General features: G+C 53.4%; 1 protein-coding gene across 1 annotated transcript in view; it reads left to right on the forward strand.

Moving 5' to 3' along the window:
* DOCK1 (dedicator of cytokinesis 1) overlaps positions 1–16943 on the forward strand; it is a 288779-nt gene that overhangs the window by 75006 nt on the left and 196830 nt on the right. Inside the window, 6 exon segments of the mRNA XM_070432089.1 lie at positions 403–586; positions 3396–3493; positions 5039–5128; positions 5427–5527; positions 8169–8303; positions 11522–11630. Coding sequence (XP_070288190.1) covers positions 403–586; positions 3396–3493; positions 5039–5128; positions 5427–5527; positions 8169–8303; positions 11522–11630 — 717 coding nt within the window.

Genomic DNA, 16943 nt, shown 5'->3' on the forward strand with positions numbered 1-16943 from the left:
CGGGGGGGTCAGGCTAAGGTAGGCGGGGGGTCGGGATACGGTAGGCGGGGATGGGCGGGGCTGCCGAGGCTGCTGCTCCATTCCCTCCCGGGCCGCCTGGCCTGAGTGACATCTCCTTCGGGGGAAGCTGCTGTCCGGGGACACGTAATTATGCGAACGCACACATCCCGTGACCGTCCTGCGGCTGCTCCTCCTGACAGGAGAGGATGTACAGGTGCTGTGTAAAGAAACGCTCTTGTTAACGTGATTTAATCTCCAGGAATTAGAGAAATCATTAGGATAAACGGTTTAGCAGATGATAAAGAGCAAATACCACGATGGTTAAAAAGATTAGGGCTAACGAGGGATAGAAAAGGAAAACCGTGGGTGGCTGATGGGGGCACCCATCACCCCGACCCGCAGGCCGAGGCGAAGAAGCTGGAAGACGTGGCCACCTACCTGAGCCTGCCCTCCACGAAGGCGGAGCTGGAGGAGAAGGGCCACTCGGCCACGGGCAAGGGCATGCAGAGCCTGGGCAGCTGCACCATCAGCAAAGACTCCTTCCAGATCAGCACCCTCGTCTGCTCCACAAAGCTCACCCAGAACGGTGAGTGTGGGCGGCGCCTCGCCCGACACCGTCTCCCCCGCTGACCCTGGCCCTGCTTCAGGTCGGCCGAGGGGCTTCCGTCGGGGTGACCACGGCCAGCCGGTCATTCCCGCTCTCCTCAGTAGCGGTCCCTGCGGATGTCGGGGGACTAGGAGAGGGGTGACATCCCTCGGATTTAAAATCCACGCTCTGAATTTGATCTGAGATTAACCTTAAAGAGAGATAAAGCAATGGATTTACATTCAGAAAAGCTTTTTTCGGCCAAAGGGAGAAAAATGGCATAAGGTGAAATCCACAGGGAGTCAGACCGACAACCTGGGTTGACCCCCAGCCCTGCGCTAACCCTAGAATGACCTTGAACTTGGTGCTGCAAACCTTGTTTTCTGCCTTGCGATGTTCCTTTGTTACAGTGTCTGCCTCAAAGGGCTTTGTGAGGCCTCTGTAGGCTGCCAGGCGCCCACCCTCTGTGGGTCCCCCTCCCCCAGCTGGCCTTCCAGAAAATGACCTTTTCCCTTTATTTTTAAACGCTGGTTTTGATGCCATTTCTAGTCCCCCCAACAGGGAGGTAAGGCGCCCCCTGCTGATGGACACACGTCAAAGCGTGGCTGTGACCCAGCCTCAGATGGTGTCCCGTGACCCCCAGTTGGGCCGGCCGGGCTGCTCCGCCTGCGGGTACCAGGTTACCAGACGCACAGGGGTGGTGCAAGGATGAAGCGGCAGGGCACCCAGAATGAGGACCAAAGAGATGATCAGGAACTGAAAATGTGGGCGCTCATGGGGACAGCTAACATGTTTTCATTTGTGATCCAAAGTGAAGCCACGGGAAAGGCCACTCCTGCCGGACATGCTCTGGGTCCCAGGGCCTAGGGAGGTTTCCATCCCCCAGGACTCGCCGGTGGTGATTTAATGGACAGTTAACGATGCGGAGCCCATCCCTGCGGAGTGAGCGGGACTGAGGCTGTGATGGAGGCCGGGGGCTCCTCTGCCCTGGGCCTTTGGGAGAAGGTCCAGCCAGGCAGATGACCGTGGGAGAACGGCTCTGAGGAGGAGGGAGCCTGTTTTCAGAAACGAGAGCTTGCCTGCCCTCCCTGCCCCAGCCACCGCGGCCACTCCCTGGGAGCCCCCGCAGCCAGGCCCCGAGTCAGTCTTTGTTCCCACAGCACCCAGCGTAGTGCTGAGAGCGGGGATATGTAACACAAACCCCGATGAATAATTCAGCCGCGACTTCTCCTTCAGGGATGGAACTTCTCAGGAACAAATCACCGTTTTAGAGAAATGGCTCTCAAAGGAGAACCAGGGCGTCCGCGGGCAATGCTGGGGCCGCCCGTGTGGACACGCCTGACATGCCACCATCCCCAAAGGAGGGGTCGTTCGCTGGGGGACATGGAAGCCGAAAGGGGCCCCCTTCCCCGTAGCGAGCAGCATGATGTGGGAATCTCCATGTTGCCCAGCAACAGTTGTGGGGGGACCAGGGTGCCGCTCTCCCTCGGTTCCAGGGACGGAAGGACCCTGGGGCTGGAGGGGTCTCCGGAGCTCCGCGGGAAGGAAATGTCCCCGGGGCGGCGTGTTGGAGGCTGTGCTTGGCATGTCCGCCACTATTTGGGATGCTGTGCCCTTTGCATGTTGCCGTTTTAACTGTCAGCTATACATGGGGTAAGGTCACACGAATGAGGATGTATGTTTTTGTTTTTGTTGTTTTTTTAAAAAATATTTCTATTGATTTTTTACAGAGAGGAAGGGAGAGGGATAGAGAGTTAGAAACATCGATCAGCTGCCTCCTGCACACCCCCTACTGGGGATGCGCCCACAACCCAGGTACATGCCCCTGACCGGAATCGAACCTGGGACCCTTCAGTCCGCAGGCTGACGCTCTGTCCACTGAGCCAAACCAGTCAGGGCGAAGATGTATGTTTTGGGGCTCATCACATGTATGCCTGTTGCGTGGTTTTATCCTTCAATTCCCATTGGTGTCTTGTGTTCCCGGACATTCACCTATTGCCCAGATTGTATCGGTCTTTTTGGCGTTTCCTAGGGTTTTTCTCACAGAGACAGTTCTTTAGCTGAAGCTCATTGCCTATGAGCATTGATAGTCGGGTGCACTGTGCTAGTTGTGAGTTATCACGTGACCGGTAGTGAAATAACTGCAAGCAAAACTCCGTAGACACCTCACCTTCCCCAGAGGGGCCCTGGACTCTGCCTCCCTGCCCGCCGGGGCCGCGGGCTGCCCGGAAATCCTTTCTGGACGCCCTGCGTCCTCCACCTTCAGTCTGTAAGGCCCAGACACATTCAGTTTGTGATTTGCCAACTAGAAAACAGATACACGGCCATGAGGCCCAGCTATGTCCGGCCAGGCCTGTGTGAGGGCAGGAGCTCAGGGCAGCAGGGTCTCTGTGGGCCAGGGCCCCCCTCACCTCTCAGTTCTGTCACCTCGCAGCCCCAGGCCCTGAATTGATGGCGCTCTCTTACATTGTTTTATGGAAAAGTTGTCTCATTCGGAGGCGTGGGAGAGGAGGCTGGGGCGCACAGTGGGGTGGGCCCCTCCCGGGCCTCCTGTGGGTGAAAGCCCAGGTTGGCCCGCAGGCCCCCAGTGACTTTTTGAGCTGTTCCGTGGAGCTCACTTCTTGGTGAATGAGTTGGGAATCCCTAATCCAGCTCCACGGGGCGGAGGACGCAGCGGCACATTTAGCTGGGAGGTTTCCGGGTGGGGTTGACTTTGCTGTTTGAGACGCGTGCGGAGGACCTGGCAGAGGGCCTCGCGGTGCGAGGGGAGGGGGGCCCGGCCCCGGGACTGACCTGGTTTCTGTTCCAGTGGACCTGCTGGGCCTCCTCAAGTGGCGCTCCAACACCAACCTGCTGCAGCAGAACCTGCGCCAGCTCATGAAGGTGGATGGCGGGGAGGTGGTCAAGGTGAGCGGGGCGGGGCGGGGCGGGGCGACTACCCCCACACACACGTGCTTTCAGAGGGACGACTGTCTTATCTCTGTGAAAATTAATCACATGAAATGGCCTTAAATAAACGGTGAAATGGTCAACGTCGTTATAAATGAATATCGTTGCCCACTTTCCGAACTTCGCAGGCGTTGAAACATCCCCACGCGGCCCCGGCTTGGGCCATCATTCCAGGTCCTCGCCGCCTCCGGCGCTGACCCTGTTGAAGGCACCTTAACCCGTTTCCCTGGTTCTGTAAGCACCCCAACTCCCAGGGAGCCGGGGGAGTACGTTAACGTAGCTCCAGGAGACGCGCAGTTAATGAAACTTTGTCCCCGTCATGTTTATGTCCCTCGTCACCTCAGGAATCTGCGTTTCTGCTGGTCTCGGTCACACTCACCAGGGGAAATCAGGAGCCGTCTCGTCTTGTTCTCCCGTCCCCGATCTAATCTGTTTTCAAATCCGATTGCTCAGCCCTGGGAACGTTCGCCTCTCTCCCTCTGCTCCCTGTGCACCTGGGGACCCCTCAAGCTGGGGAACCCTTCAGGCCAGGCCACCCGTCCCCCCCTCCCCTCGCTGGCCTGACGGTGCCTTGGCTGGCGTGCCCTGTAGGCCTGGAACCAACTTGTCTCAGGCACACGGCATTACTGGGAGCCAGGCCCCAGGGTTGCGGGGTCCCTGATTTACTTAGCGGGGCTCCTTTTCCTCTGTTTAAGGACACCCATAGACTTGGGTTATTCCCACTTATTCAAGGCTTTCCTTCTGTCTACCTAAAACGAGTAGTAGAGTGATGACACTGCGTGATAGATTGAGAAAGGTCCTTGCTCAGTTAGCAAAAGATACCGTCTCCCATTCTGGTGTAACAGGAAAATGGTGATTTTGGTTCTCCAGTGGGTAGTCTTAGAGAGAGGATGGCTGTCCGCGGAGGGGTGCTGTCCGCGGAGGGGCGCTGTCCAGAGAAGCCCTCTCACAGCCCAGGTCCCTCTGCGTGGTGCTCGTATCCCGCAGCCCTGTGTCACGTGCGGATGAACCAGGAGGCCACGGCTCCCGGTTGTCACGCTCTGAGCTGTGATGGTGTCCCTTGTCTGGTGGACCTGCTGCAGGGACGCTGGGTGAACCGTGACGAGCCCGGGCTTGGCAGCTGCAGAGGCTGTTGGCAGTCACACCGGGCTGTTCACAGATGGCAGAGTTTTGACCTTTGCAAGGATCTTACAATCTGAACATGGGGACAAATGATACAAAAGCAAGTGCTGTTGAGCCCTTGGTCACCAGATGGTGAAAAGCAGGAGAGGGTTGGAAAGTCCCACGGGCGGGACCCTGGGGCCTCCCCCTGCGGCCAGTCCCATCGCTGGACTCAGCTCACCCCCATCTTCGTTCTGAGGTCACTGATCTCCGATGTTTGTCTCGGCCTCTACTGGCTGGAACTATCCCTGAAGTGAGCAGTGTCGTAGGTGGCGCCCGGCCCAGGTGGGCATGAGAGCAGAACCCGGGCTCAGAGCCCACCCCACGGCCGTGTCTCCGCAGTTCCTCCAGGACACCCTGGACGCGCTGTTCAACATCATGATGGAGAACTCGGAGAGCGAGACCTTCGACACGCTCGTGTTCGATGCTCTGGTAAGAGGCCCCTCCTGTCCTCCACTCAGACGTTAGAGGCACGTCCGAGGGGATCCATCGCGGTGACCTCGAAAACGTTGCCCTGTGCATCCAATCCAAGCAATCATGGAGAGCTGGGAGGTCTCCTTCAGTAACTCCGGTTGGGCAAATGCCGTTTCTAGGGCAGGAGGAGGTCAGCTGGTTGACCAACTTCTGTCCGAACATCTTGGAGTTCATTGGGTCCCAGGGTGGAAGGATCCGGTGACGATGCCTGCGGGTTGGCGTCATCTTACTAACGACACGGCCGGTTCACTCCCAGGTGTTCATCATCGGACTCATTGCCGATAGGAAGTTCCAGCACTTCAACCCCGTCCTGGAAACCTACATTAAGAAGCACTTCAGTGCGACGCTAGCCTACACGTAAGTTCTCTGGGTTGTTTTATAACCAGAACGCTTTTTGCATGTGCTTCTTGTTAAGGGTCTTCTTCATGTCCTTTTTATCTACGACTGTACGGTCCCTCCTCACAACTCTGAATTTGCTGGGGGAATTTTTATTAGTATTTCCCTCTTCAGAGAGCTAAAAGTCTTACCAGCGGAATTACGTAGTACATCCTGGTCATTCTGGAACACATTCTTTCTCTTCTCCCCCATCTTCTACTTCCCTGACGTTTTCAGTTCATGTTCGATGACCCGGAGAGACGGGGGCAGGGTCTGCCACCGTGCGGCTTCCCCACCAGCCTGGATGAATGAATAAATGCATGTGTTCTTGTTGGAGAGCATCGCTTGCTTCGTGGGAATAAAAGTCAGTGTGGTGCTTTTCAGTACATTGGGGCCTTGACTTACAAGTTTAATTCGTTCCGTGATGGAGCTCGTAACTCAAATTACTCATATATGAAATAAAAAAGTGAACAAGTGAGACACGTGATGCTGGGCTGATGTTGTGGCGTTCACTGTGACGTTCGCTGCGCCAGCTAGCGGTGGGGTATCTGAAGCTGGCTCGTAACCCGAATTTTAGCTCGCAACTCAAAGCAAAAAATTGGCCGAGAGACGGCTGGTATCTCGAAAAACTCGTTAGTCGGGACACTTGTAAGTCAAGGCTCCACTGTATAGCTTTTTGTTCTTTAAAGGATGCGTTCCTATCTGTGTCTGGACCGAGTCCTTGCCTGGGTACAGCCCTGCACTCAAGGTCAGAGGTCTGACGCCGCAGTCCTGGCCCTGGATTCTGTCGTGTACGCCTTGATGCCTGTGGCGTGGGCGGTGCCTCGAGTGGGCAGCGCTGCCCTGCCGAGCACCCGGAGCCAGCTTGGATGAGCCCCTTGCTCACTTGCTAACACACGTGTGCTTGCAACACGTGGTCTGTCAGTGGCGAGGCCCTTTGCCTGCACTCTGGACAGTTCCTTACCGCCCCTCCCCCTCGCTGTGGCAACGCAAACACAACCACGAACAACCGGGTGGGTGTAGGCGGGTGTCGGGCGGGTGTAGGGAAGTGGCCTGAATGTGACGTGACCTTCGAGTGCGTCACTTTGGCAGTTCTGCTTTTTTATTGAAATGTGGCCAAACAGCTCTTTTCAGATTTGGAACTTCATTTCTGGTTTTGGAACCATGTGCCCCGTGCCCCCGCTGCACTGGGCTCCGTGTGTTGGCTCGTCCCGTCCTTGGGACCCTCACGGACCACCGGTTGGCGACCGCTGCTCTAGTTCAGTCTCTGTAATCGGCTGAAAAGGAAATTTTCACTTTGTGGAAAAGGAATATTCGTCTCATGTTTTGAGAACCTACACCACCAGTGTTTGTTTGGTTTCTAATTAGCTTTCTCAAAGACTCTGATACTTGGAGCAAATTTACTACCATTTGAACTTTCTGGTTTCTGAATTCCAGAAAAATAGAAAAGTTTTGATGCTCTTTGTTTTACTTGTAACAGGGATTGTTTTAAAAAACTACCTTTGGTTTAAGCACTTAATCTAACGTATGAAGCTATGAATTAAAATCAGACTTTCAATATGGACTTTATTTATGAAGCTCTGAATTAAAATCAGACTTTCAATATGGACTTTATTTGTACCAACTGTCTATAATTACTTATGGTATGGAAAAATTTAAGAATAATTCTGACCAATTTTGGTAGATTATAAACTTTGTAAACTTCTATTGTCATGACAAAAGGTTTGAAATGTTTTCATGTTAGGGAGTCACTTGTTTTTGGTTGACAATTTATAAAGATATCGACTCTCTAAGAGAAGTAGAGTCCTTATACTTTTAAAACTAAATGTGTGCAATTCTATTAGAAAATGTAAAATAAAATTCACAAAGCTTTTCATGTAATACCCATGTTTTCATAAAATGTTTATAGTCTTTTATATAAAGCCTCTTAGAAAACTCATCAAAAATTAAGAATATTTGCTATTTGAAAAATTGGTTGTAAAATTTTCATTTTGAGTGTAAATAGCCTAGTTTTAGAAAACGAACTAGAGGTTGCTGAAATGGCCCCCAATAACAAATACTATTTCGTGCAATGCCTTCTTAAAATATTGGTAAAACCCACATAACACAGGATGTACCATTTTAAACCGTTTTCAAGTGTACAGGTCATATACACTTTTAGCACTTAGTGAATCCATTAGCTCGTTCCAGACCATCTTCAGTTTAATGTCCTTTTGCAGAGATTTTCTTTGGTGCCTCACCTGGGCTAGAAAGAAAATCCTTTGATGTTTTTATTTCACGTCGGGGAAGCTAGTTTGCCCATCCGCACCTGGGCGTCTTCCCTTTCAGACCAGCGGTAATGCCCACTACTTGCCTTATAGAGCTGCTGTGAGGATTAAATCACAGAATACCTTCCAATGCTCAAGGCAACATCTCATACGTAGGAAGCGCTCCGATCGCCCTCTTCTGAGAGCTGCTTTCGGGGTCCCTTTCCATCCGTTTAGAACGCATTTTACAAATGTGCATATGCCGGGAGGTGTGAACCCAAATCAAACTCACCCCCGGGGGTATCTCTCTGGGCCAGGGCCTCGCCGTGGTGCTGTGATTTGGGGAACTTATTAATTTGTGCTTCCGTCGTGAATAGGAAGCTGACGAAAGTGTTGCGGAACTACGTGGACAACGCCGAGAAGCTGGGAGTCAACGAGCAGCTGTACAAAGCGATGAAGGCCCTGGAGTACATCTTCAAGTTCATCGTGCGCTCCCGCGTGCTCTTCAACCAGTAGGTGTCGCCGGGCAGACGGGCGGGCTCTGCTGGGGCTCCTGGGTTTCCCTCTCCTGTCCCCCCTCTTTCCCTTTTTTTTCCTCTTCCTCTCCCCTTTCCTCCTTTCCTTGGGGCTAGGATGGCAGAGCAGTGACAGGGCCCTCCCTTGCTTGGCTGAGCACGGGGATTACCTGGGGAGAAAACAGCAGGGCTCGCGGCAGGAACGCGGCGGTCTTTTTTGCCTTCTTTCGTGAAGGGTCTGCTGTATTTTCATGGAACGCAGCAGCTTCGCAAAATTCCCGGCTACTTGGCAGTAACTGTTCGGCTAAAGAACAGGAGGGGACACCTTGGCCATGAAGATACTGAACTTACCGTGGTCATGCCGCTCTCTCCCTCCCTCGAGATGCGTGTCCATCCTGGCTGTTGTTTTCAGAAAGCTCGTTTTCGTGTAGAAATGAGAACAGCGGCTTTAAATCTCTGGCCAGGAGACACTTGGCTCCCCAGGGAACCCACAGGAAGATTGCTGACAGCAGGGGCACTTGTGGGGTTTCTGTTTGTCTGTGTTGTCTGCGTGGGCAGGCGCATCCCATGAACCGGAAAGCCCGCAAACAGCCGCCTCCTGGTCAGGCCCCGGGTCCCGCTCCTGAAGGGGTCCTGGCGGGCTCCCCGCCGGCGTCCTGCGCTGTGGGGTTTTGACCTGTCCCCTGGCGTTAGCTCTGTGCATAACTAGTTACTGATCAGGCATAAGTTGCCCAGATTTGTCACGTTGCTGTCATTTCCTGGGTAACGAAAGTCAGATGCAGGTTGTAGACAAAGATCTCGTCATTCCTTGTGAATGAATCCCTACAACATTATAGGGAGCGAGGAATGAGGATGGGTTTTATTCATCGACTTATGCTCCAACTGCCTCTGGCTCCCCCTCCCTCCTTCCACCTCCAGGCGGGTCAAACAGGTGACCATTTGCTTTGTCCGGTGAGACCGAGAGGGGAGAGCGGAGACCTCCCTCTCATCCCAGGAAGCTGCTTCGGGTCCTGTACTTCGTCCTTGTGTGTGGAGGACATTACCATTCCTATCACGTCTCGGTGGGCAGCTGTCTTCTTCCTCCGGATGTTCTGTGCTCTCTCGGTTTCCATCATTTTAGATATTACATTTCTTACGTTTACAAGTTTGATTTTTTTTCTCTCCTAAAATTTTCCACCTAAGCTTCTCTTCTCGCCCTCTCTCTATTTTCCATCTTCCTATTTGTTTACCCTTTGCTCTTTATTTTAAATTTACTCATTATATTTACTTGACTTTCTGGCTGCCTAACCACAGTATCTTGATCACCTGTGGATGTTGCCAATGGCTTTCTTCCCTCCTTGAGTGGCCCTGGGTCTGTGCGTAGTCATTTTTGTTTGAATGCAGGACAGTGGACGTCAGCGTGTAAAGGCGCCAGGTGACGCCTCCTTCCCCTCCAGGCAGAGCAGTGGGCTGAGCCCTTGCTGGACAGGCTGTGCCGAGTCTCGCCTTCGGGTGGCCTCGCTGAGCCTCGGTCCACAGTAGTTGCCCCTCATCCTCCCGGGTTTTCAGCAAAGAGCCGGCTGTGTCCTCTGGGGCCGTCTCCCAGGCGTTTCCCACACTCTATTCCTTATCTCTGGAGACTGACAAAAACTCCACTCCGATTTACAGAGGTTTTCACTTTTGCTTTTAGTCTCCTGACCCATAAAGTCGCAGGAATCGGCCCCCAAGCACCTTTCCCTGTCACTTGCAAGCAGATGCTCATGACTCCATGATTTTTTAAAAAAATATTATATATTTTTATTGATTTCAGAGAGGAAGGAAGAGGGAGAGAGAGATAGAAACATCAGTGATGAGAGAGGATCATTGATCGGCTGCCTCCTGCACGCCCCGCACTGGGGATCGAGCCTGTGCCCTGACCTGGGATCGATCCATGACCTCCTGGTTCATAGGTCGACGCTCAATCACTGAGGTCGACGCTCAATCACTGAGCTCGCCGGCCTGGCATGACTCCGTGATTTTAATTGCTCGGTGCTCCATTGAAACCAACGCCTGCTTGAAAACCCTTTACAGACAGACGAGGTCACAGTTCCCCATTTTAGACAGTTTCTTACTTTACAGAGGGACTCATTTAAATATAAGATAAATACCTCCAGGGTAATTAATTATCACTTTACAAAGTTTTGCCTTATACACGAGTCTTCAGGTAAGAGGTGATTTTAATTAGGCAGGAGACTCATCTCTGTTAATAAAGCATCTGAGTTGCAGTATTTTAAAATGCAAATGCATTGCTTCTTCATGACACAGCAACTTGAAGTCACGGCTAATAAGTAATTTATAGATGAAACTTACTCACAGTTAGCACCTTATATTTGCATACATGAAACCCATGCGTAACTTACTCATTATCTATCCATTTCCAGACTATGCTCCGCCACTTGCAAGTTTTCCCATCAGCACCAATTCTGTGAGGAATGAATTTGTCTGGTATCATTTCTTTAAAATAAAGTGATTTCAAGTTTACTGTTATGGTATCATTTTCAAGTGGTTATAAGGTTATGTTAAATTTAGGCAATGTAGTGTCTTTGTGACTCAATTATGTAATATTAAAAGTTTAAAACCACTGGCAGCCCCTAGCTGGTGTGGTTCAATGGATAGAGCATCAGCCTGAGGCATGAAGGGTACTGGGTTCAATTCTAGTCAAGGGCACATTCTGCGGTTCCGGGCTTGATCCCCAGTAGAGGGCATGCAGGAGGCGGCCGATCAATGATTCTCATCATTGATGTTTCTATCTCTCCCTTTCTTTTCCTAAAATTAATTAAAAATATTTTAAAATAAAATAAAACCACTGGCAGGAAATACACCCAAATATTAGTGCTGTAACTTCTGTGGGATAGAATTAAAGCTGAAGTTCTCCACCCTTCCTTCCTCTCACCCTTTCTCTCTCTTTACCTCCTTCCCCCCTTTCCAGACGTTTCTGTGTTTTTCAGGTTTACACACTGGGTCATGTGACAGTGAGGAAAACGATACACAGTGGGGTTGAAAACCAGCTTCTTGGAGGCGCAGGCGTCTCCGTGGCCGGTGGTGCAGCGCAATCTCATTTCCCAGCGCCTCCTGGCTCGGGGATGTCCCGAGATCACTCACACTCTAACGGCCACCGAACAGCACCTTGGTGGCCGGAGACGCAGGCGCCCGGGGGTGAGGTGCCGAGGCCCCACAGAGCGTCTGTTCCTTTGCAGGCTCTACGAGAACAAGGGCGAGGCCGACTTCATGGAGTCCCTCCTGCAGCTGTTCCGGTCCATCAGCGCCATGATGAGCAGCATGTCGGACCAGACCCTCAGGGTGAAGGTAGGCCCTCGCTCGCCGCCACGGCCACGCTCAAGGCCAGCCCCCGGCTGCAGGGCTCCTGGGCCGCTGGGAGGAGCGGCTGCTCGTCCTGCCATGCGTGGACTTGGGCGGGAGGCCCCGGCTGGCTTCTGTGGTGCACGTGACCCTGCCCCCTGCGTGAGGGGTGGCACTGTCCTCTGTGGGGCCTCTAAATGCTGACTCTGCTGTGTCTGCTCCCAGGCGGGAGGTTCTGCACTCTCTCTGTGTAAATACTAGAGGCCCGCTGCATGAAAATTCATGCAAGAGTAGGCCTTCCTTCCCCCGGCTGCCGGCACCGGTTTCCCTCTGGCACCCGGGACTCGGGCTTTGCTCTGGCCACCGCCGGCAGGTGCCTGGGAGCTGGGCTGCTTCGTTCCAGCCACGGCTTCATCCGGAAGGATGTCCGGAATGACGCCCGGAAGGACGTTTGGTCTAATTAGCATATTACCCTTTTATTATTTGTGAATATGGGGGCTTTGATGAGAGTAAGGGGCCAGGTGCCTCAGTCTCTGAGCAGGTGTGGGAGGTGGGGCTGTCGGTGCCCAGGCATCAGTCAGACCTCAGGCCACGCCCTGCCAACCGTGTCCTGTCTTCAGCCGTGAATGCACCTTTCGCCTGCGCAGGAGAGAGAGTGATCCGGGTCCCCATGTTCCCGCTGTTCTCGCCACCTGCGGTGACCTGTTCTCACCCTCTGGCCCTTGGAGGAAAGATGCGTTCATCTCCAGGGGCTCTGAGTGCTCCTAGGGCCGCCTGGTGTGGAGGTGCCAGGAGGCCCCCGGGGCAGCCCCTGGCCTTGCACGCTCTCGGGCACCCTGTTCTGGAGATTTCTATGGCGCTGGCTCACTGCAGACGGAGCTGAGCAGTGAGCGGTTTATTGCCCGTGAAGTGGGCGCTTTGCCGACCGAGCAGTTAGCAATTTGCTGCCTGTGAAGTGGGTGATTTGCCGCCCGTGAAGTGAGCGGTTTGCCGCCCGTGAAGTGAGCAGTTTGCTGCCCGTGAAGTGAGCAGTTTGCTGCCCATGCTAATTCCTTCAAAGCGGAGGAATCTCCCACGTGATTCCTGGTGGCTTTCCCTCGGCTGCTCCTGTCGCAGGCTCTGTGCTCACCTTCCCTGTTAGTGCTCTGTTGTTGGGTGATTTCCGAATGCATCTCTGTCTTTAAAATGTTGTGGGAAAGGGACTTCCCAGCTCTAACGCTCACCATTCATGGGGAACAGACGCTCAGATGTGCCTCAGGGCTGCTGTGACCGGAGCCGGGGTCACAGACAGGAATGAAGTCCCCGGGAGCCCTTTGCCTCCGAGGCGGCCGCTGTCTGCAAGCTGCTCCTTTCTCAGTGCGACGCCCCATCCTCACGGGGCGTGTGGTGGACGGACGCCTGTGGACGGGGCTGGGGAGCGGGGCCTGCGGCAGGTGAGGGCCCGCCTGCTCCTGCCTGCGTCGCCGCCTCGTCCCAAGGATTAGATGAGCTGACCCCGAACCCCTGTGGCCGTTCAGGGAAACGGGTGGGGGAGTAAGAATAGATAAAAATCACGGGGAGTTTGGGGCCCGTGATTTTAGATTTCTAAATCTATTCTCATGTTATGGCATTTGATGGGGCTTGGCTCGTGTCAGACCCCGTCCTGAGCGGTTCAGTGGAAGACACGGTGACTGCCGTGACGTTGGCGCCCTGATGGGAACCTTCTGCCTGCAGCACGGATGGCTGAGTTCTACTTGGATCGCTGCCTGCTTGCTGCTCTGTCTGCATTTTGTTCTTTCACAGCCGGGGTGGTCTCATCATCTGACATGAAGGTTCCCATCCTGGGTCCTGTGTTTTGTGTTGTGTTAACTCTCAGGTTTGCTCTGTGGAAATGGAGATACAGTTGTGACTCATCCTGCTCAGAGAGAACGTGCAAAGCCTGGCATGGCTTCGGGTTAGACGTGGCTCCCAGGGGTGGCCCTTGTTGTCTGTTTTGATGTTTGTGATGATCTGACCCCCAACTCCCCTCATTTGCAACTCTGAGGTCAGCATGCTCTCGAACCTTCTCGGCTTTATTTGGGGTGACCTTCTGTGTGCTGCACCAGCATGGCCATGGGTGAGCCTGAGGGGGAGGGGGCCGGTGAAGGATTAACCCTTTGCACTCTGAACCATTCTGGACATTGGCTACCAGCTACTCGACGCTACTTTGCGGCGGAAACGTGCATTTACAGACCCTCGTATTATTTAGTATAATTTTGGAACCAAGTAATGTATTATAATGATATTGGACTTATATGAATTGGGTGACATCGAGGAATGTATATTTGCAAAAAAAACAATATTTTATTGTTTATAATTTTGTACAGTATGATAAGTTTTGTAACACTCCCCAATATGCATTGCAGGCTGATTAGTGCATGTTTGACAGTAATAAGTGGTTTGACGCCTGCCACCAGGTGTTTTCCTGTTAGAACACACAATGCAGTCCCGTTTTCTTTGTCCCACATCGGGAATATGTAGTTTATTGTTTAATCTGACACAAAACCCGCTGACATTTCTTGTATATATCTTAGTAATTTTACGATATTTTGATTTAATTTCTTGTGCCATTTCAAGATAAAACTTCAGGGAAACATGCATGTCTCAAAAAGTTGCATTGAAATAACTCAATTCCCCGTAATCACTAATAAACTGCAATGTCCCCTGAGAGGGGACATCCGAATGCTATGCTAGAATTCCGATGTCCCCTGAGAGGGGACAGCGGAGTGCAAAGGGTTAAAGAAGATGGACAAGAGAAGAAAGCTGGGCGCTAGATGGGACGCTGCTCTCTGATGGAGAGACAGCGCTACGGCCTGCAAGCCGAGTCTTTATTTTATAGCAGATTCCACGAGGCAAAGTAAGGGCATGTTCAAGATGTTTACAATGTTCTCGCGGTTTTGAATCTACTCAATTACACGCACCTGGTCAAGCTTTGTTTACTTGCTGCCCCTCCCGCAGCCCACATCACTCAGCCACGTGGGCCCACAGGTGCGGACCATAAGGTCAAGCTCACCGCCACAGCCTTTGGCTGTAACTGTGCTGGGACTTGCACGTGGCTTTGCCACGAGAGGGGATCGTGCCCTCTCATTAGCCCAGCTTGAACCTGTCCGAACGCTGTGGCCGCTCTCCACATTCAGGGTTGGGGGGTGGAGAGCTGCTGTGTCCCAGGAGCCCGCACCCTGCAGTCGCCTTCTCAGAACTGAAGCCAGCTCACATCCTCCGGCAGGTGTGAGCCGTCGGCTGTGTTTTATGTCTCGACGAAGGGCAAGGGAAGAGCAGTTTCAGCTAATATTTAACGTCAGCACCAACGTGGCATCAGACTGGAGTGTCCGTTCGCAAGGCAATGACAAAACTTCGACTGCTTCCCCCCAAATTGGGTGTGTCCTGCGGGGAGTAAGGGGTGAGATGGGGCCGGCCATTGAAGGCCTTGGGGGCGAGGTCGCGGGCACGACCACTGTTGGCAGCGGGGGCTGCCCTGACCACTGAGCTCTGGCCGGGGTGGGTTTGGGCATTTGGGGCCTCGCGGTCAGAACTGTCCAGGCAGTTTTCCCTCAGTTCCCCGATGATTACTTCCAACTGTGGGGCGATCCTGACAGACACTGTCCCGGGACTTACGTGGAGTCTCCTCTTCTGTCTGGGGCTAAGCATTCCAGAACTTTCTGGGGAGGGAAGCGCTGACCTTGGTCTACGGTGAGAGAGAGATTCCTGCTGTGTGTTTGTGTGCATATGTGTGTGTGGGTATATGTATGTGCTATGGGTATATGTGTGTGAGTTTGTGTAAGTATGTGTATATGTGTGTATGTTTGGTGGACGTGTGTGTGAGTTTGTATATGTGTGTGTGTATGTGTATCTGTGAGTGTGTGTATGCGTGTGTGTGGCTGCTGTGTACATTCTGACCTTTGTTCCATGTGATGTACTTGGGCGTTTTTGTCCTCAGTATCCTTTGATCTATTCTGAACCAACGGATTTCACTAAAAAAATCCTGGTTGACAGGCACTACACTTACTTCCTAACGGCAAATGCGTCTCAACCCACGTTAGGAAAACACTGCTCTTTGCCCTTTAGGTTCCTCCCCGTGTCTCCTGCTCAGCTCGGGATGGAGTCGCTAGTCCTCCGTCTCCTCCACTGTCCTGTGGGCTGTCAGCCGGCACTTGGCCACGGTCCCCACGGGCGTGCGCGGGGCCTGGGGTGCAGATTAATTGAATCTGAGCCCCCAGGGGCGGGCGGCGCACAGATGGCGAGGGTTGGCTTCCTTCCGGGACTGTCCCTGGGGTTCCATCTCACCACCTCCTGGTGCCATTTCTGCCTCGTCCTCCCCGGAAGGCACTGTGTTCCCACAAGCTGTGTGTCATCTCAATAAATACGTTGTTGGGCGAGTTTTGCTCACCCAGAAGCGCAGCTTTTATTTCCTTGAAAGGCATAACCTGGCTGGAAGTGAATTCCGAGTCCTCGCCTTCTATCTCGCCCACAGCTCTTCCCTAGCAGTTTTTGTTGCTTGTTGACTCTTTCTGAGCTCTCATCTGGGAAGCAGCCTCTCACAAACGCATAAGCTTAGAGTTGTTTTCTGGCCTCGGGGGAAGCTGTCTGAGTGCGTTAGGGATAATGACGGATACAGATCAGAAATCACGCGGTGGCTTCCTCGCAGGGGAGGAGGAGCTCCATGGGTGTTTTGAGCCCCGGAGGGCCCCTCCCGCTCGAGGGTGCTGGGACCCCTCACTGTCCCCCTCGTTCTGGACGCCTGTCCCCGTTCTCCACCTGCCGTTTCTAGCACAGGACCGGCTCGGACCAGGTTCTCATGCCCTTTGGCCTGTGACAGTGTCCAGTGTCCACCTCGTGTCGCCGTCCCCTCAGCCACGGCGCTGGCCGGTCTGCGGGTGTCCGACCGCGGTGGGTGCTTGGTTACACAACTCGGAGCAGCGAGACGCCAGCCCGACTCCCGCGCGGGCGGAGAGCTGTCTGCCGATCCGTCCAGATGGACAACGGAGCTGGAACAATCCTAATCCGTGTTTGTGCCGCGTGCTCACCCCGCAAAGCCCTTGGATGCCGGTTATCTCCTTGATCCTCCCGGCGCCGCCGCGGTGTCTGTCAGAAGCAATAATGGAAAAGCTTCCTACGGGGACGGGCAGGGGACACAGTCACGCAAGGGCTGTGCTTCTAGTAGCTGAGTCGTCGATGGCAACACGGGTGCCCACGGCCCCTGGCTTTTCTCTGGGATCTTCAGGTTCCCGCTGCCCCAGGGAGCCCCTTCCCAGAGATTTCTCTCTAGGAAAGTGGGGGGGGGGGGTGCAGAGGGTCTCCACC

The sequence above is a fragment of the Myotis yumanensis genome, unplaced genomic scaffold (genome assembly GCF_028538775.1).
Source record: "Myotis yumanensis isolate MYYU_CA2020_CCGP unplaced genomic scaffold, mMyoYum1.0.hap1 SCAF_13, whole genome shotgun sequence".
Classification (NCBI taxonomy): domain Eukaryota; kingdom Metazoa; phylum Chordata; class Mammalia; order Chiroptera; family Vespertilionidae; genus Myotis; species Myotis yumanensis.